Source organism: Salvelinus sp. IW2-2015, linkage group LG37, assembly GCF_002910315.2.
Source record: "Salvelinus sp. IW2-2015 linkage group LG37, ASM291031v2, whole genome shotgun sequence".
NCBI lineage: Eukaryota > Metazoa > Chordata > Actinopteri > Salmoniformes > Salmonidae > Salvelinus > Salvelinus sp. IW2-2015.
The window spans coordinates 614,736-636,357 of NC_036876.1; the positions used below are offsets into that span (position 1 = coordinate 614,736).

The following is a 21,622-nucleotide window of genomic DNA, read 5'->3' on the forward strand; positions in this document are numbered from 1 at the left end:
GAAACAGAACCAAATATTACACTGGAATGCATTTATCACCCAAAGACAATGAAATCATTTCAGAACTGAAACACTTATTTTAATAAGAAGACGTGTCTGAGTTACAATGACATCCAAACGTTTCCATTCTAATTATTTTGGGGAATTTATTACCAAAACGATTTTTTTTACAAAGAAGGTTAATTTGTTTAAATGTTGCTTTTTTCTCTAATTTACAAGCCTAATTTTGCATAGGTCCCAATTCCCTATGGACCCTGATCAAAAGTAGTACACTATGTAAGGAATAGGGTGCCATTTCTCCAATCAAAAGTAGTGCACTATGTAGGGAATAGGGTGCCATTTCTCTAATCAAAAGTAGTGCACTATGTAGAGAATAGGGTGCCATTTGGAACTAACACTTTACTTCTGCCTGTCTTTCCTCCATAGGTATTTAGTATCCAGGAGCATGACCAGGAGTCCGACGGGGCCAAATGCCTCCACTCTGTACCCGACGACCCTGAGGTGAACCTGGGCGGCACCTCCAGTGTCCCGACCACCTCCATGCTCTTCCTCCACCGCGTGTCCATCCTGCAGGACCTCACTGAGGCACCAGACGACCAGGGCTCCCAGGCTTACCAGTGTGGCTTGTGTTGGCTGCCCCTCCCCAGCCTTGCTGCCCACCAGGCCCACCTCCTGGTCAGCTGGACGTACAGCACAGGCTGTAACCGCCTCTACAGTGACATGATCAGACTGAATCCGTCTCCTCTTCCTCCATTGGTATCTGAGGAGCCATCGCCATCCTCACCCAGCCCAGTCCACAATGACCAGTGGGACCAGGAGGCTGATATGGCCCGTCGTTTCAACCCTGTCCCCGACGACCTTGAGGCCAAACTGGGATCGAGGCGAGGCGGCTACACTGACCACCTCCAGGCCCACTTCGTCTGCCAGGTCTGTGTGTTTTGTGAATATAAGCACATGACCAATCTCTGTTCTTTACTGTAACATATGGACAATAAAGTTGTATTGTATTGAAGGTCTCCAATGAGGGCTATCGGGGCTCTCAGGGCTCTCAGGGCCACCGGGCTACCCAGGGTCTCAAGGGCTACAGGGCTCTCCAGGGCTCTGAGGGCTACCTGGGCTCTGAGAGCTACCTGGGCTCTGAGGGCTACTGGGCTCTCAGGGCTCTCAGGGCTACCAGGGCTACTAGGGCTCTCAGGGCTACCAGGGCTCTGAGGCTACCAGGTCTCTGAGAGCTACCAGGTCTCTGAGGCTACCAGGGCTCTCAGGGCTCTCAGGGCTACCAGGGCTCTGAGGGCTACCAGGGCTCTCAGGGCCTAACCAGGGCTACCAGGGCTTTGAGGGCTACCTGGGCCTCTGAGAGCTACCTGGGCTCTGAGGGCTACCTGGGCTCTCAGGGCTACCAGGGCTCTGAGGGCTACCAGGGCTACCAGGTCTCTGAGGGTCCGAGGGCTCTGAGAGCTCTGAGGGCTGCCAGGGCTGCCAGGGCTCTGAGGGCTCTGAGGGCTACCAGGTCTCTGAGGGCTACCAGGGCTCTCAGGGCTCTCAGGGGCTACCAGGGCTCTGAGGGCTACTAGGGCTCTGAGGGCTACCAGGGCTCTGAGGGCTACCAGGGCTCTGAGGGCTCAGGGCTAACCAGGCTCTCAGGGCTACTAGGCTCTGAGGGCTACCAGGGCTCTGAGGGCTCAGGGCTACCAGGGCTCTCAGGGCAACCAGGGCTCTGAGGGCTTACTAGGGCTCTGAGTGCTACCAGGGCTCTCAGGGCTACAGGCTCTGAGGGCTACCAGGGCTCTCAGGGCTACAGGGCTCTGAGGGCTACAGGGTCCTCAGGGCTACCAGGGCTCTCAGGGCTCCAGGGCTCTGAGGGCTACCAGGGTCTCAGGGCTACCAGGGCTCTGAGGGCTACTAGGGCTCTGAGGGCTACCAGGGCTCTCAGGGCTCTCAGGGCTACCGGGCTCTGAGGGCTACTAGGGCTCTGAGTGCTACCAGGGCCTTCTCAGGGCTACCAGGGCTCTGAGGGCTACCAGGGCTCATCAGGGCTACAGGGCTCATGAGGGCTACCAGGGCTCTCAGGGCTACCAGGGCTCTCAGGGCTACCAGGGCTCTGAGGGCTACAGGTCTCAGGGCTACGGGCTGAGGGCTCCAGGGCTCTCAGGGCTACGGGCTCTCAGGGCTACCAGGGTCTCAGGGCTCTAGGGCTCTGAGAGGCTACTAGGGCTCTCAGGGCTACAGGGCTTCTCAGGGCTACCAGGGTTCTCAGGGCTACCAGGGTCTCAGGGCTACAGGGCTCTCAGGGCATACCAGGGCTCTCAGGGCTACAGGGCTCTCAGGCTACTAGGGCTCTGAGGGGCTACCAGGGCTGTCAGGGCTACTAGGGCTTCAGGGCTACCAGGGCCTCTCAAGGGCTACCAGGGCTCCCAGGGCTCTGAGGGCTCTGAGGGCTACCAGGGCTCCCAGGGCTCTGAGGGCTCCGAGGGCCTTAGGGCTCCGAGGGCTACCAGGTCACTGAGGGCTCTGAGGGCTACTAGGGCTCTCAGGGCTACCAGGGCTCTGAGGGCTACCAGGGCTCCAGGGCTCTGAGGGCTACCAGGGCTACCAGGGCTCCCAGGGCTCTAAGGGCTTCCGAGGGCTACAGGGCTCCCAGGGCTCTGAGGGCTCCGAGGGCTCTGAGGGCTCCGAGGCTACCAGGTCACTGAGGGCTCTGAGGGCTCTGAGGGCTACTAGGGCCTCTTCAGGGCTACCAAGGGCTCTGAGGGCTCTGAGGGCTCCGAGGGCTACAGGTCACTGAGGGCTCTGAGGGCTACTAGGGCTCTCAGGGCTACCAGGGCTCTGAGGGCTCCGAGGCTCTGAGGAGATCTGAGGGCTAAGGCTCTCAGGGCTTACCAGGGTCCTGAGGGCTACTGGTGCTTCTGAGGGCTACCAGGGCTCTCAGGGCTACCAGGGCTCTGAGGGCTACTAAGGGCTCTTGAGGGCTACCCAGGGCTCTCAAGGCTACCAGGGCTCTCAGGGCTACCAGGGCTCTCAGGGCTACCAGGGCTCTGAGGGCTCAGGGCTACCAGTGTGCCCTGTGTCAGCTGCCCTTTTTTGGTTCTGGTATGTTTTGCAGTTCGCTTTTGACTTGGTATATACTTAAGCATAAATATTGTCTATGCAGGGTTGGGGTCAATTCCATTTCAATTCAGTCAATTCAGGAAGCAAACTGAAATTCCAATTCTGTTTCCATTTTTTTTTCTCATAGAAGGCAATGAGGTAAATTGGAATTGATGTCGGAATTTCAATTTATTTCCTGTATTGACTGAATTGAAAAGGAATTGACCCCAACCCTGCATCTACACTAGGTAAACTACACCAACCCTGCATCTACACTAGGTAAACTACACCAACCCTGCATCTACACTAGGTAAATACCAACTGAAAGAGGACTGTCAAATAAAAGGTTACCATACAGCCTATTCATGTGAATCCTATCTTACATTTTTATTCATCAATTAATTTGCTCTGCATTTGATGAATTGAAATACAATTTCAATTAAACATCATTCATCTTTGTGCCTTTGATTTTGTGCACTGCTTCACTAAATAAATGAGTTGTATCTGTCACACGCACGCGCACACTCGCACACACACACGCACGCACGCGCACACACACACACACACGTTGTGACTGACAATGTGTGCGTGAGTGTGTGTATGACAGAGCCACAGTCAATCACACTCTGTCACGCGTGTTGTTTGGTTATCTGACCTAGACACATTTAGCCAGGTAATCACATGATAATACTCTCTGACGGATGGACGGAGGGAGGGAGGGAGAGAAGGAGGGATGAAGGAGAGGAGAGCAAGAGGACCCAATCCTGTCATTCACATTACTGAAGGAGAAAGACTGCAGCTCTCTATCTCCTATTTCTTTCTTTAGTTTTTGGTTTTGTACTGGACAGCTGAAGGTAAGGACAACGCAGATCAATCATCACTTTGTACTCTTTGCACAAAATAGAAGGGGAGATTGGTTGATGACCTATGCCTTGACTGTGTATCCTTAAAGTAGGTGACACCTCTTTTTCCTCAGTGTGATTGGCTAGACTTGCATAGAATTTTTTGTGAGTGTGTGACAACTGAGTAACTTTCCACATTTTTCTCCAGGATGTCTAAGACCCCATCCACCACGTCTGCAGCCTCTGTAACCTCGGCAACGTCTGCAGCCTCTGTAACCTCGGCAACGTCTGCAGCCTCTACAGACAGGTAAGATCAATGTCTACATCTGAGACAGGGGAATTCACAGCAGGGAAAGACAGTGGCAATGTTGGGCAACAATAAAGTTATTGAGAGACATTGTTATTGAGTACACACTGATATGTTACCTGAGGTTACCTGAGGTTGACAAAGCGGTTGTGATACACCTGATGTTTTTGATGATGCCCAAAATAAAACAACAATATCAAGTGGTGTCTTCACCACGATACTTGGATCATTTTTTTTTGTTTTGTTGTTGCAGAAAATATCTCTGTTTTTATCACAACTGTTGTGCCAAATGCGTTTTACATCAGTTGTAAAACTTTAATGTGTATGCGGGGCCATTGAGTGATGACCTTATTTCTATGCATTCACCCAATGGTGATTATGTTAAGTCAAGGTGGCAAGATGGTAAGTAAGTATCCTTGCACCATCGTTGGCATGTGTGAGCAAGAATGGCTCATAGAACGGCCATCTCCTGTTTCTGTAGTGTGAGGCAGCTTGATGTAGAAGTACACCGCCTGGAGTGGACATGACGCTAGTCTATCTCCTGTTTCTGTAACGTGAGGCAGCTTGATGTATAAGTACACCGCCTGGAGTGGACATGACGCTAGTCTATCTCCTGTTTCTGTAGTGTGAGGCAGCTTGATGTATAAGTACACCACCCGGAGTGGACATGACGCTAGTCTATCTCCTGTTTCTGTATTTTTTGTGTGAGGCAGCTTGATGAACAAGTACACCACCTGGAGTGGACATGACTCTAGTCTATCTCCTGTTTCTGTAGTGTGAGGCAGCTTGATGAACAAGCACACCACCCGGAGTGGACATGACTCTAGCCTATCTCCTGTTTCTGTAACAGTGAGGCAGCTTGATGAACAAGTACCACCCGGAGTGGACATGACGCTAGTCTATCTCCTGTTTCTGTAACATGAGGCAGCTTGATGAACAAGTACACCACCGGAGTGGACATGACGCTAGTCTATCTCCTGTTTCTGTAACATGAGGCAGCTTGATGAACAAGTACACCACCCGGAGTGGACATGACTCTAGTCTATCTCCTGTTTCTATAGTGTGAGGCAGCTTGATGACAAGTACACACCCGGAGTGGACATGACGCTAGTCTATCTCCTGTTTTGTAGTGTGAGGCAGCTTGATGAACAAGTACACCCACCTGGAGTGGACATGACTCTAGTCTATCTCCTGTTTCTGTAACGTGAGGCAGCTTGATGAACAAGTACACACCACCGGAGTGGACATGACTCTAGTCTATCTCCTGTTTCTGTATGTGAGGCAGCTTGATGAACAAGTAACACACTGGGGTGGACATGACTCTAGTCTATCTCCTGTTTCTGTAACGTGAGGCAGCTTGATGAACAAGTACACCACCCGGGGTGGACATGACTAGTCTATCTCCTGTTTCTGTAGTGTGAGGCAGCTTGATGAACAAGTACACACCCTGGGGTGGACATGACTCTAGTCTATCTCCTGTTTGTAACGTGAGGCAGCTTGATGAACAAGTACACCACCCGGGGTGGACATGACTCTAGTCTATCTCCTGTTTCTGTAGTGTGAGGCAGCTTGATGAAACAAGTACACCACCTGGGTGGACATGACTCTAGTCTATCTCCTGTTTCTGTAACGTGAGGCAGCTTGATGAACAAGTACACCACCCGGAGTGGACATGACTCTAGTCTATCTCCTGTTTCTGTAGTGTGAGGCAGCTTGATGAACAAGTACACCACCCGGGGTGGACATGCTCTAGTCTATCTCCTGTTTCTGTAACGTAGGGCAGCTTGATGAACAAGTACACCCCGGAGTGGACATGACTCTAGTCTATCTCCTGTTTCTGTAGTGTGAGGCAGCTTGATGAACAAGTACCCACCACGGAGTGGACATGACTCTAGTCTATCTCCTGTTTCTGATACGTGGAGGCAGCTTGATGAACAAGTACACCACCCGGAGTGGACATGACGCTAGTCTATCTCCTGTTTCTGTAGTGTGAGGCAGCTTGATGAACAAGTACACCACCTGGAGTGGACATGACTCTAGTCTATCTCCTGTTTCTGTAACGTGAGGCAGCTTGATGAACAAGTACACCACTGGAGTGGACATGACTCTAGTCTATCTCCTGTTTTCTGTAGTGTGAGGCAGCTTGATGTATAAGTACACCGCTGGAGTGGACATGACGCTAGTCTATTTCCTGTTTCTGTAACGTGAGGCAGCTTGATGAACAAGTAAACCACCCCAGTGGACATGACTCTAGTCTATCTCCTGTTTCTGTAACGTGAGGCAGCTTGATGAACAAGTACACCACCCGGAGTGGACATGACGCTAGTCTATCTCCTGTTTCTGTAACGTGAGGCAGCTTGATGAACAAGTACACCACCTGGAGTGGACATGACTCTAGTCTATCTCCTGTTTCTGTAACGTGAGGCAGCTTGATGAACAAGTACACCACCTGGAGTGGACATGACTCTAGTCTATTCTCCGTTTTCTATAGTGTGAGGAAGCTTGATGAACAAGTACAACCGCCTGGAGTGGACATGACGCTAGTCTATCTCCTGTTTCTGTAGTGTGAGGCAGCTTGATGAACAAGTACACACCACCTGGAGTGGACATGACGCTAGTCTATCTCCTGTTTCTGTAGTGTGAGGCAGCTTGATGAACAAGTACACCGCCGGGGGTGGACATGACTCTAGTCTATCTCCTGTTTATGTAGTGTGAGGCAGCTTGATGAACAAGTACACACCTGGGGTGGACATGACTCTAGTCTATCTCCTGTTATGTAGTGTGAGACAGCTTGATGAACAAGTACACCGCCTGGAGTGGACTAGATGCTAGTCTATCTCCTGTTTCTGTAACGTGAGGCAGCTTGATGAACAAGTACACCACCTGGAGTGGACATGACGCTAGTCTATCTCCTGTTTCTGTAGTGTGAGGCAGCTTGATGAACAAGTACACGCTGGAGTGGACATGATGCTAGTCTATCTCTGTTTCTGTAACGTGAGGCAGCTTGATGACAAAGTACACACACTGGAGTGGACATGACGCCTGTCTAGCGCAGAGCATTACCCCAATCTATCTGCTTAATGCTGAGTGCCATGCAGAGACGCATTGTCTCCATTTTTACAGTCTTTTAGTGTTACTCCCAACCTTCCAATCTCAGGGTCGGACACTCTAACCACCAGGCCACTGAGTCGGTAAGATAGCGCTTGTCAATGTCTCTAATATGACCCTTGTTGTCTCTTGGCTCCTAGCAAAGGTGGTAAATCCTCCCAGAAGTCCTCGGCTCTGGTTTCGGAGTCGGCTCCCAAGAAGGTGTCTAAGAAAAGCAGAAGAGACAGGACATGGAGAAGATACACACCACCCTGCTCTGCAGCGTGTTTGGAGCGGTATACCACACACACACCATAACAGCTACTTTACCCTTTGACCCCTAACCCATAATCTGACCTATAACCCCACACCACTTAGTGAGCGACATGCTAGGCTAACAGCAGTCTGGTGTTTGGTGGGGAGTGAAAAGCCAGGGAAGCTGCTATTTTAGCTGAGCTTCTGATCTTTGCTGCCGATGTGTGTGAGTGCGTGCCTGCCTGCTTATCTGCAGCATGCTCAATCCGTGCCTGCCTGCGTGTACGACTGTGTGTGTGTGTGTGTGTGTGTGTGTGTGTGTGTGGGGGGGGGGGGGGGGGGGGGGGGGGTATTAATGATCCTTTAAGTTACACACACAGAGTAGTTATCCTCTCACCACTCATTAGGATTAAGGCTAGAAGATGCTGGAAGAGCATCGAACAAAAGGGGAAAGTTATACGGTTATTTTAATCATGTTTAGACCAATTGATGTGTGCATGTTTGCTGTTTTATGAACAATTGCTGTTGTCTTACTTTGAAATGTTTCTTGACATTGTGAACCTGAACCTGGGGACATCGATTAAGGAAAGAATCATTCAGATCAGAACTTCAACTAGGTCGTATTGAGCATGCAGTGTGAGCATGTAGGCTGTGCGGATCAACACAACACGCCACACACGTGTGAACGAGGTTGAAGGTTTTCCCAGAGAAACAGGATGGAACTCTTAATGATTTAATCCACCATGAGAAGGAAACGTCCTTAACTGTGCCTGTCCCCAATCCCTCACTAATTTACCTCACTACAGTACCAGAATGACCTCCTCTTACACAACAGTCTAAATCTCACATTTCCTGTCCTAAACTTCCAGCCATAAGCATCTGTTTTTGTCCCAACGTCTTCAAGGTTGCCCCTATCCAGATGATAGTACATGGAGATCTTCTGCAAGTCATGCGCTATAATATTACACAAAATGTAAGCCTGGTTTAAGTATTGTCAGACAGTGTTGTTTCTCCCTCACTAAAACACCTCTCCCCTGCTGTCTTCCTATAGGAGAGAGAGTTGGCTCAAGCTGAGTTGGATGGTGAGTTTTCTTAGCACAGTGATGTTGCATATACAGTAGAATGCTTTATTTCAAGTAGATTGACCAGTAGCACCACTCATTACATTGAGCTCGTATTACTCAAGTTAGGATTCAGCCAGACATTATATTTGTAAAAGGGGTGTAGCTTTGAGTCATCCATAGAAATAGCATGACTAGAATGGACAAAACGCCCCTCAGACCACGGAACTTTGACAGTACTACTGTCAGGGGTAGACTCAATATGGCCGCCAGCCCAGCCATCACAGAATGTTGACTTAAATGGGAATGTTCTTTCTAGTAATTCGACTTCCATGGTGTCATCATCACCTTCTGACCTCTAACATTTGATGTTTGGGGCAGAGCTGGACTTTGCCTTCAAGGAGTTTGACTACGACTGCGACGGCTACCTGAACTACAAGGACGTGGCAGAGTGCATGAGGACCATGGGCTACATGCCCACTGAGATGGAGCTTCTGGAAATAGTACAACAGATTAAGATGAGGAGTGAGTGTCTTATAACTGTTATATAGCTGTTATGGACCTGTTATAACCTGTTACAGACCTGTTATAACCTGTTACAAACCTGTTATAACCTGTTACAGACCTGTTGTAACCTGTTACAGACCTGTTATAGACCCGTTACAGACCTGTTATAGACCTTTTACAGACTGTTTTAACCTGTTACAGACCTGTTACAGACCTGTTATAACCTGTTACAGACCAGTTATAGACCTGTTACAAACCTGTTATATACCTGTTACAGACCTGCTATAACCTGTTACAGACCTGTTATAACCTGTTATAGACCTGTTATAACATGTTACAGACCTGTCATAACCTGTTATAGACCTGTTATAAATCTGTTACAGACCCGTTACAGACCCATTACAGACCTGTTAGACCCGTTACAGACCTGTTATAACCTGTTACAGACCTGTTATATCCTGTTATAGACCTGTTACAGACCGTTATAGCCTGTTATAGACCTTTTATAACTTGTTCTAACCTGTTACAGACCTGTTATAGTTCTGCTGGAGATCAAGATGAGGATTGTGTGATATGACTGCTGAAGAGGGAGAAAGAGAGAGATGGAGAAAGACCGAGAGAAAGAGAAAGAGAGAGAGGAGAACAGATACAGACTCATGTCAATGTAGTGACATTACAACTGACAGAAACTGTTTCTCTATCTCATTGACTGAGGTTATTGACTCCACTAAACCCTCCTGTCCTGACTGTTGATTGGTGTGTTGGTCCAGTCCCTATCTGTGTCCTGATTGTTGATTGGTATGTTTCTCTGCAGTGGGCGGTCTGATGGACTTTGATGACTTCTGTGAGCTAATGGGTCCCAGGATAATGGGGGAGACTGTTGACATGCTGGGGCTGAAGGAGCTCAGATCAGCCTTCTCTCAGGTAAGAGATTGAGATTGGAACCAAAGGAAACTACAAATAAAAACACAGGCATTATAACTCAAACTTTTATCTTTCAGCGTTTACATCATTGCATGATTGAGCTGATCTACTCTTCCTCAAATTCAGATTCAGCCCTCAACCAATATTAACTCACCTGTTTACTTAATCACCCCCATCCTCTCGTCCTCAACATCCTCTCCTCACCTCTCCCCTCACTTCTCCTCACCTCACCCCTCCTCTCACCCCTCCTCGCCTCACCCTCCCCCTCTCACCTCTCCTCTCACCCTCCTCGCCTCACCCCTCTCCCTCCTCACCTCTCCTCACCCCTCCTCTCACGCCTCCTCGCCTCACCCCTCTCCCCTCCTCACCTCTCCTCACCCCTCCTCTCACGCCTCCTCGCCTCAACCCTCTCCCCTCCTCACCTCTCCTCTCAGTTTGACCAAGACTGTGATGGAAAAATCAGTCAGGATGAGATGAAGGAAGCGGTGAAGTGTTTTCTGGGGGAGAAACTGAAGAAAGGAGAGCTGGAAGATATCCTCAAGGAGATTGACATCAACGGAGATGGAAGCATCGACTTTGACGGTGAGGAGATAATTGTGCACACACACACACACGTGGAGGAAATACTCAAAAACATTCAGGATACACACACAAAAGTACGATCACTTACAGTTCCAGTCAAAAGTTTGGATACACCTACTCATTCAAGGGTTTTTCTTTATTTTTACTATTTTCTACATTGTAGAATAATAGTGAAGACATCAAAACTATGAAATAACAAATATGGAATCATGTAGTAACCAAAAAACTGTTAAATATATCCAAATATATTTTAGATTTTAGATTCTTCAAAGTAGCCACCCTTTGCCTTGATGACAGCTTTTCACACTCTTGGCATTTTCTCAACCAGCTTCATCTGGGATTCTTTTCCAACAGTATGCTGAGCACTTGTTGGCTGCTTTTCCTTCACTCTGCGGTCCAACTCATTCCAAACCATCTCATTTGGGTTGAGGCCGAGTGATTGTGGAGGCCAGGTCATCTGATGCAGCACTCCATCACTCTCCTTTTTGGTCAAATATCCCTTACACAGCATGGAGGTGTGTTGCGTCATTGTCCTGTTGAAAAACAAATGATAGTCCCACAAAGCGCAAACCGGATGGGATGGTGTATCGCTGCAGAATGCTGCGGTAGCCATGTTGGTTAAGTGTGCCTTGAAATCTAAGTAAATCACAGTGTTACCAGCAAAGCACCCCCACACCATCAGACCACCTCCTCCTTGCTTCATGGTGGTAACCACACATGCGGAGATCATCCGTTCACCTACTCTGCGTCTCACAAAGACACGGCGGTTGGAACCAGAAATCTCAAATTTGGACTCCAGAACAAAGGACAAATTTCCACCGGTCTAATGTCCATTGCTTGTGTTTCTTGGCCCAAGCAAGTCTTCTTCTTATTTGTGTCCTTTAGTAGTAGTTTCTTTGCAGCAATTCAACCATGAAGGCTTGATTCACATAGTCTCCTCTGAACAGTTGTTGTTGAAATGTGTCTGTTACTTGAACTCTGTGAAGCATTTATTTGGGCAGCAATTTCTGAGGCTGGTAACTCTAATGAACTTATCCTTTGCAGCAGAGGTAAGTCTGGGTCTTTCTTTCCTGTGGTGTTCCTCATGAGAGCCAGTTTCATCATAGCGCTTGATGGTTTTTGCGACTGCACTTGAAGAAACTTTCAAAGTTCTTGAAATTGTCCGGATTGACTGACCTTCATGTCTTAAAGTAATGACGGACTGTCATTTATCTTTGCTTATTTGAGCTGTTCTTGCCATAATATGGACTTTTACCAAATAGGGCTATCTTCTGTATACCCCTCTACCTTGTCACAACACAACTGATTGGCTCAAACGCATTAAGAAGGAAAGAAATTCCACAAATTAACTTTTAAGGCACACCTGTTAATTGAAGTGCATTCCAGGTGACTACCCCATGAAGCTGGTTGAGAGAATGCCAAGAGTGTGCAAAGCTGTCATCAAGGCGAAGGGTGTCTACTTTGAAGAATCTCAAATATATGTTGATTTGTTTAATACTTTTCTTTTGGTTACTACATGATTCGATATGTGTTATTTCCTAGTTTTGATGTCTTCACTATTATTCCACAATGTATAAAATAGTAAAAATAAAGAAAATCCCTGGAATGAGTAGGTGTGTCCAAACCTTTGACTGGTACACACACACAAAATTCTCTAACGCAGTGGTGGCCAAACATGTTGTGGCCTTTCTAATTTCCCTCCCAGAGTTCGTCATGATTCTGTCCATTCGATAAGCGCTGGAAGACCTGAGAGGACGCTATCGTTTTAATGAATCTTGTTAGACTAAGACGAGATAACATTGTATGTGTGCATCTGTGTGTACTACTACACATGTACTACCATTTAAAAGTTTGGGGTCACTTAGAAATGTCCTTGTTTTTGAAAGAAAAGCAATTTTTCTGTCCATTAAAATAACATGAAATTGATCAGAAATAGAGTGTAGACATGGTTGATGTTGTAAATGACTATTGTAGCTGGAAACGGCTGATTTTTTATGGAATATTTACATAGGTGTACAAAGGCCCACTATCAGCAACCATCACTCCTGTGTTCCAATGGCACATTGTGTTAGCTAATCCAAGTTTGTCATTTTAAAAGGCTAATTGATCATTAGAAAACGCTTTTGTAATTATGTTAGCACAGCTGAAAACTGTTGTGCTGATTAAAGAAGCAATACAACTGGCCTTCTTTAGACTAGTTGAGTATCTGGAGCGTCAGCATTTGTGGGTTCAATTACATGCTCAGAATGGCTAGAAACAAAGAACTTTATTTTGAAACTCGTCAGTCTATTCTTGTTCTGAGAAATGAATGCCATTCCATGCAAGAAATTTCCAAGAAACTGAAGATCCCGTACAACGCTGTGTACTACTCCCTTCACAGAACAGTGCAAATTGGCCCTAACCAGAATAGAAAGAGGAATGGGAGGCCCCGGTGCACAACTGAGCAAGAGGACAAGTACATTAGAGTGTCCAGTTTGAGAAATAGACGCCTTACAAGTCCTCAACTGGCAGCTTCATTAAATAGTACCCACAAAACACCAGGCTCAACGTCAGCAGTGAAGAGGCGACTCCGGGATGCTGGCCTTCTAGGCAGAGTTGCAAAGAAAAAGCCATATCCAGACTGGCCAATAAAAATAAAATATTAAGATTGGCAAAAGAACACAGACACTGGACTGAGGAACTGAGACCGGTGTTTTACGGGTACTATTTAATGAAGCTGCCAGTTGAGGACTTGTGAGGCGTCTGTTTCTCAAACTAATAAGACACTAATGTACTTGTCCTCTTGCTCAGTTATGCACCGGGGCCTCCCACTCTTTCTATTCTGGTTAGAGACAGTTTGCGCTGTTCTGTGAAGGGATTAGTACACAGCGTTGTACGAGATCTTCAGTTTCATGGCAATTTCTCACATGAAATAGCCTTCATTTCTCAGAACAAGAATAGACTGACGATTTTCAAAATAAAGTTATTTGTTTCTGGCCATTTTGATCCTGTAATCAAACCCACAAATGCTAATGCTCCAGATACTCATTTACATTACATTACATTTAAGTCATTTACTCAACTAGTTTAAAGAAGGCCAGTTTTATTGCTTATTTAATCAGGACAACAGTTTTCAGCTGTGCTAACATAATTGCAAAAGGGTTTTCTAATGATTGATTGGCCTTTTAAAATAATAAACTACACGTGTTTGTGTCAGTATGTATGCTACAAGATCATATCCATGCCTAATGATGTAATGTGTATATCAGATCTAAGGATGAGATGTACTCCTCCCCTCCTCTCTTCTCACCCCTCCTGCTCCCCATCCTCTCAGTTCTGTTCTCTCCTCTATACCCGGTCACTGAGAAAAGACATGAAGGTGTGCACGTTGGGAAAGAGTATTAACTTTAATGTATTTGGGTTATTTATCAATTTATTGACACTGATGTGATATGACATGTAGATAAGTTACCATATTGCTATTTTAATAAAGAATTTGAATTCCATTATGAGTGACAACTAGACAAAAAAAAAGTTATGTTTTCTTTCTGTCTCAGTATTAACTTTACTTCTGCAAACAACTTGGCAAAGTTGACCCTTTAACTTTATTTCTAAAACATTTTACATACTGTATGCAGTCAACCTCAAGTCTAAATGTCAACGAAAAGAAAACCAATACCCTTAAAGGGATAGTTCAGCAATTTTACATATTTTTGTTTCCTCCCCATGAAAGCAGTGTATTTTAACAAAACCAAAGTGTGGATTAGTCATTACTTGTCTGTAGACTGATTTCAAAGTTAGGAAAAAAATATCTAAATATGTAAAAATTGCTGAATTACCCCTTAAAGCCAAGTAGATATTCTGTTCTCAGCTAAACTCCAGCCAAACCATCACTCAAACGGTAACTCAACAATTCAGCAAAATGTCCAACATATCGTGCAGCGTATCTAGAGTCAGGAGTTTTTCCTGATCATGGAAGACTTTGGGCCCTATAATGCAGTACTAGCCTAATACTGTAATACTGTAACAAACTATAGAGTTTTTCTCACAGTTCACATGGCCAGAAAAAACACCTGGCCCCTAAGGATATCTTCAGAAAGTCTTGTCATCCGACACAAATTCAACACTTGAAAAATAAATAAATGAAAACCCACTTTTATTTTTTCCCCAACCGATCTAAGTCACATGAAATAACAGTAGCTTCTTTGCATCATCAACTGACTAGAGGCAATATATTTCTAGAGACAGTTCAGCGATTTTACCTTCAAAGCAGTCTATGGACCAAAGGAATTGCTGAACTATCACTTTAACTACGTTTTGTAAACCTTCATGACGTCAGACTCAAGTGTTCAGGTCTCGGTAAAGGCCTTCATACTGTAACTGTCTTAATTAACAACAGTCTTTGATAAGTTGAGTTACAGTGCATTCGGAGAGTAATCACACACCTTGACTTTTTCCACATTTTGTTACGTTACAGCCTTTGTTTTTTCCCCCTTATCAGTCTGTCATTATATATTATAGTGTGTAAAGCAAAAACAGGTTTAGAAATGTTTGCACATTTATAAAAAATAAAAAACTGAAATATCACATTTAAATAAGTATTCAGAACCTTTACTCAGTACTTTGTTGAAGCACCGTCGGCAGTGATTACAGCCTCAAGTCTTCTTGGGTATGCGGTACAAGCTTGGCACACCTGTATGGTGAGTTTTTCCCATTCCTCTCAAACTCTGCCACCACCATGCTTCACCGTAGGGATGGTGCCAGGTTTCCTCCAGACGTGATGCTTGCCATTCAGGCCAAAAAGAGTTCAATCTTAGTTTCATCAGACCAGAGAATCTTGTTTCTCATAGTCCTTTAGGTGCCTTTTGGCAAACTCCAAGTGGGCTGTCATGTGCCTTTTACTGAGGAGTGCCTTCCGTCTGGCCACTCTACCATAAAGGCCTGACTGGTGGAGTGCTGCAGAGATGGTTGTCCTTCTGGAAGGTTCTCCCATCTCCACAGAGGAACTCTGTAGCTCTGTCGGAGTGATCATCGGGTTCTTGGTCACCTCCCTGACCAAGGCCCTTCTCCCCGATTGCTCAGTTTGGCCAGGCGGCCAGCTCTAGGAAGAGTCTTGGTGGTTCCAAACTTCTTCCATTTAAGAATGATGGAGGCCACGGTGTTCTTGGGGACCTTCAATGCTGCAGAAATGTTTCAGTACCCTTCCCCAGATCTGTGCCTCAACACAATTTTGTCTCGGAGCTCTACGGACAATTCCTGCGATCTCATGGCTTGGTTTTTGCTCTGACATGCACTGTCAACTGTGGGACGTTATATAGACAGGTGTGTGCCTTTCCAAACATGTCCAATCAATATAATTGACCACAGGGGGACTCCAATCAAGTTGTAGAAACATGTTAAGGATTATCAATGGAAACAGGATGCACCTGAGCTCAATTTCATGTTTCATAGCAAAGGGTCTGAATACTATTGAAATAAGGCATTTCGTTTTTTATTTTTAATACATTTTGCAAACATTTATAAAAAGCTGTTTTGCTTTGTCATTATCGGGTATTGTGTGAAAATTTATGATAAAAACATATATTTAATAAATTTTAGAATAAGGCTGTAACGTAACAAAATGTGGAAAAGGTCAAGGTGTCTGAATACTTTTCGAATGCACTGTAAATACGTTTTTTGCGTTGATTGTTAATGCAGCTTATGTATCACATACATATTTATTTCCATAATTTGTTTCTAATTAGAGGAACACTAATGTGTTTCCCAAAGCCTTCGTAGCTACATTATCTCTCCACAATCCAGTCAAGGAGCGAAATTTGTCAAATGTAGAACTTTGCTGTTCTACGGAGGGGCTTGAGTCAAGAAAACAAAAGTACCATATGAGCGAAGGCGTCAGGAAACCCATCCCATATCACGGCTAGACATTCAACAGATTATGACAACTCCTCTGTGGGGCAAAAAGCTTTTAGGGAAGTCGGCACGATGGTGATATTATTGAGCTTTTGATCAGAATGCCATCCCATACTGTGAGCGAGAGTGTGTTTCACTGTGTCCCCCCACTCTCAAGCACAACAAGTCCAAGTCACAAGTCTCCTCTCATTCCAACTGTCTCCCGTTGTAACGGCAACAGGCGTTCTGGTTTCTCATAGCAACATCCGTAGAAATGTCCAGCATCCAACTACACTTAGGTATCCAAAACAAATGTTTATACTTTATTATATATATATATATTTTTAAACATTTGTTTTGAATAGACCTACCTAGTTGTTCCTGCCATAACCAGCACTCTAGATGCACTGTTGTGCACAGGGTTGATCTAACTACACTTCTTTGGTGAGTTCGTCATCGAACTCGACCATGATGTCGTGAACCCAGATGTCCTTCTCCTCCTGCGAGGTGTCAACCAGGAAGACGGTCAACTTCCTGTCCCAGGGGTGATGCGCTTCCTGTACGGCCTCCAGCTGAGCCACCAGCGGCTTCTTCTCCACATGGTTCCGGAACAAGATGGAAGCCTCCTCCGACCACTGCCTCGGTTTCACTCCTATTGGTGGAGGGGAAAGTAATGTTAATCAACAACAACAAAAGCAGAACACAATGGAAGCCTCCTCCAACCACTGCCTCAGCTTCACTCCTATTGGTGGAGAAGAAATGTTAGCCAATCAACAAGCTTCATATGAAAAAAGCTATCCTCAGAATTATGTATGAGAAATAAGCAAGTAAAAAATGTTATTTCATGAAATGGGAAAAAAAAGTTAAGTAAAACATTTATATCACATATCTTTTAAACCAGGGGTGTCAAACTAATTTTGTCCCAGGGGCAGAATTCGATCTTCAACAAGGTCCGGAGAGCCACACTGAAAATGTCCTCGTGGTCATAAATAGCAAAAAAGATAGTCCTCTATCAATCATTTTGGGAATTTTCTATGCTCCCTGACAGTCTAGGTTTAATTTCGGTGATAATTAGGGAGGTATAATAACGGTTTAAATATAAGTCCATTATCCTTTCTACACAGTTTAAATGTGGTTTTAATCCATTTAAATTAGTTCCCCCGTCCACCAAAAACAACAAAACAGTTCCCCCTCGTGGGCCGGATCCGGCCCATATGTGTGACACCCCTGCTCTAAACTCATAACTCACACTGAAGTCATTTCTCAGTTCAGTTCCTATCCTGGCCACCAGAGGACTCCCTACTCAAACAATCTGTATGCTCATAACTAATGGACTTATCTAGACATTAACAAGCTCAAGGACCATGTGACACATGTAGAGATGCTTCCAGAGGTATTTGTTCACAACAACAACAACAACACAGCCATATAAGGGACGTAACTCTTTTTCCAATATGTGCAGATCAGAAGAACCACTTGTTGCTGATTCTTTTGCAGTCTGGGTGCATTCCGAAGTCTAAGCTATATGGTTGCCTGGGGCAACTCTCCTTAGTTACCTGCGAGTTGTGCGGTGATGCCCTGGAAAGGTAGCTGTCGGAACTCCTGTATGAGGGGGCGGAGCTGTGTGCCGCTGACCAGCTCATGTTTACCATAGTCCAGTTCATAGACCGACATCAGACCGTTGGTCAACACCCCCTTCACCAGCACACGGTGCCAACTGGGAGGGCACAGAGAGGTCAATTAATCAAGTTAATTCAATCAAGAGGTTTGTTAATTCAAGTTCATCCTTAGCCTGGGTGCCCAATTTAGTACACTGTTAATGAATGCAGTCAGACTATCTTACTAGAAGACGTACCCAAATCCCTCATACACACTCCCGGGCTACAGTGGCCCAAGACACTCCCGGGCTACAGTGGCCCAACACACTCCCAAGACACATTAACCCCCCCCCCCCAAAATGCCACCCGCTCCCATCCACTACCAACATACTTACTTGTTCTCTACTTTGGCAGCATATATCTGGTTCTTCTCCCCTTTGAGAGGCTTCTCCTCTGTTTTATTATAGTACAGGATCATCTCTTCCATCAGAACCACCAGCTTGTACATATCTCTCCAAGGTTGCACTACGAAGTGGCCCGGATGACACGCCACCGACACATAGATATCCATGTTATGACCTGCAGCAGAGACAGATTTAGAGAGAGTTTGGACCATATAATTACCTATAGAACACTAGAATTGACTTTGGCATCCTAGCAACATGATTAAATATTGGCCATCTTGGTCAGGAAAACTTGGTCAGGTAACTGATCAAATGTTAAAATATTGTATAAAACAATGCATTTGTAGATACAGTCAGATCCCAAATGATTGCAACTTTTTTTTTTGCTCATCTTTAATCAAGGGTGCCAATAATTTGGGAACTCGCTGTATATGTGGACAGTAGGGAATTCTCAAAGGTGCTGACATGGTGTCTGTTCTAAAATATTCCCTACATAGTGAACTATGTAATAATAATAATAATGGCGCCGGAGTAGTGGCTGCCGTTTCATGGGCTCCTAACCAACTGTGCTATTTTCTTCCCCCCCCCCCCTCGCATTTTTTGTAACTTATTTTATACATTAAGTTGCTGCTACTGTCTCTTAAGACCGAAAAGAGCTTCTGGACAATAGAACAGCGATTACTCACCTCGAACTGGACAAAGATTTTTTCTTTAATGAGCCCGACGGGAAGGATATACTGCTTTGCGGAAAACAGTTTGCGTGAAGAAAAGGCGGAGATACAGAGGGAGAAGGTCGGGACGCCTTGTTAGGATGTGTAGGCGAGTGAGTAAATCACCATTACCATCGGTTCTATTGGCGAACATGCAATCACTGGAAAACAAACTCAACGATCTACGGTCGAGACTATCCTACCAACGGGACATTAAAAACAAATATTTTGTGCGTCACCGAGTCGTGGCTGAGCGACGACGCGGATAATATAGAGCTGGCTGGGTTTTCCGTGCATCGGCAGGACAGAGCAGCTACGTCTGGTAAGACGAGGGGCGGGGTGTGTGTCTATTTGTCAATAACTGCTGGTGCACAATGTATAATATTAAAGAAGTCTCGAGGTATTGCTCGGCTGAGGTAGATCATGATAAGCTGTAGAACACACTATATTATTCGTATCCGTATATTTAGCACCACAGACCGATGCTGGCACTAAGAGCGCACTCAACCGACTCTATCAGGCCATAAGCAAACAACAAAATGCTCACCCAGAAGCGGCACTCCTAGTGGCCGGGGCTTTAATAGAGACAAACAAATCTGTTTTACCTCATTTCTACCAGCATGTCACATGTGCAACCAGGTCTTGAAAATTCAAGACCACCTTTTCTCCACACAAAGAGACACTTACAAAGCTCTCCCTCACCATCCATTTGGCAAGTCTGACCATAATTATATCCTCCCGATTCCTGCATACAAGCAAAAACTAAAGCAGGAAGAACCAGTGACTCACTCAATACGGAAGTGGTAAGATGACGCGGATGCTACTCTCCAGGACAGTTTTGCTAGCACAGACTGGAATATGTTCCGTGATTCATCCAATGGCATTGAGGAGTACACCACCTCAGTCACCGGCTTCATCAATAAGTGCATTGACGACTTCATCCCTACAGTGACCGTACGTACATATCTCAACCAGAAGCAATGGATTACAGGCAACATCTGCACCGAAATAAAGGCTAGATCCTGTCGCTTTCAAGGAGCGTGACACTAATCCGGATGCTTATAAGAAGTCCCGCTATTCCTTTAGACGAACCATCAAACAGGCAAAGCCAGACAGATTACCAGGGCATGTACTCAGAGCACGCGTGGACCATCTGGCAAGTGTCTTCACTGACATTTTCAATCTCTCCCTGACCAAGTCTGTAATACCCACATGTTTCAAGCAGACCACCATAGTCCCTGTGCCCCAGAATCCGAAGGTAACCTGCCTAAACGACTACCGCCCCGTAGCACTCACTTCCGTCATCATGAAGTGCTTTGAGAGACTAGTCAAGGACCATATCACCTCCACCCTACCGGACACCCTAGACCCACTCCAATTCGCATACCGCCACAACAGATCCACAGGTGACGTAATCTCAATCCCACGCCGCACTGCCCTTTCCCACCTGGACAAAAGGAACACCTATGTGAAAATGCTGTTAACGTCTTATGGATGAGGGGTAGTATTGAGTAGCTTGGATGAATAAGGTGCCCAGAGTAAACTGCCTGCTACTCAGGCCCAGAAGCTAAGATAAGCATATTATTAGTAGATTTGGATAGAAAACACTGACGTTTCTAAAACTGTTTGAATGATGTCTGTGAGTATAACAGAACTCATATGGCAGGCAAAACCTGAGAAAAAATCCAACCAGGAAGTGGGAAATCTGAGGTTTGTAAGTTTTCAAGTCTTTGCCTATCCAATATACAGTGGGAATTTGGTCCGATTGCACTTCCTAAGGCTTCCACTAGATGTCATCAGTCTTTAGAACCTTGTTTCAGGCTTCTACTGTGAAGGGGGAGAGAATAAGAGCCGTTTCAATCAGGTGTCTGGCAGAATGCCATGAGCTCAGTCAGGCGCGCGCCCGTGAGAGCCAGGTTAGATGGGGAACGTCGTTGCACAGTCTCTCTAAAGATGTTCGATCGGGTTCAAGTCCGAGCTCTGGCTGGGCCACTCAAGGACATTCAGAGACTTGTCTCGAAGCGACTCCTGTGTTGTCTTGGCTGTGTGCTTAGGGTCGTTGTCCTGTTGAAAGGTGAACCCTGTTGGAAGGTGAGCGCTCTAGAGCAGGTTTTCATCAAGGATCTCTGTACTTTGCTCCATTCATCTTTTCCTCGATCCTGACTAGTCTCCCAGTCCCTGCCACTGAAAAACACCCCCACAGCATGATGCTGCAAACCACCATACTCCAACGTAGAGATGGTGCCAGGTTTCCTCCAGACGTGAGGCTTGGCATTCAGGCCAAAAAGACTTCAATCTTGGTTTCAGACCAGAGAATCTTTTTCTCATGGTGTGAGAGTCTTTAGGCGCCTTTTGGCAAACTCCAAGCGGGCTGCCTTTTACTAAAGAGT

The 21,622-nt window shown here is 45.8% G+C and overlaps 2 protein-coding genes across 2 annotated transcripts in view; one reads left to right on the plus strand and one right to left on the minus strand.

Moving 5' to 3' along the window:
- The first annotated feature begins 3,951 nt into the window (after positions 1-3,951).
- LOC111960380 (calcium-binding protein 2) lies at positions 3,952-13,957 on the plus strand. The gene is given in 9 exon segments (XM_023982353.2): positions 3,952-4,038; positions 4,138-4,236; positions 7,485-7,555; positions 7,558-7,619; positions 8,630-8,660; positions 9,021-9,164; positions 9,961-10,070; positions 10,505-10,652; positions 12,358-13,957. Coding segments are annotated over 8 exon segments (693 nt in total). The 5' UTR covers positions 3,952-4,038; position 4,138; the 3' UTR covers positions 12,387-13,957.
- A 2,526-nt stretch (positions 13,958-16,483) lies between these two features.
- LOC111960123 (tudor domain-containing protein 7B-like) overlaps positions 16,484-21,622 on the minus strand; it is a 44,131-nt gene continuing 38,992 nt past the window's right edge. The window contains 3 exon segments of the mRNA XM_070437824.1: positions 16,484-17,172; positions 18,077-18,237; positions 18,514-18,697. Coding sequence (XP_070293925.1) covers positions 16,952-17,172; positions 18,077-18,237; positions 18,514-18,697 — 566 coding nt within the window. The 3' untranslated portion in view covers positions 16,484-16,951.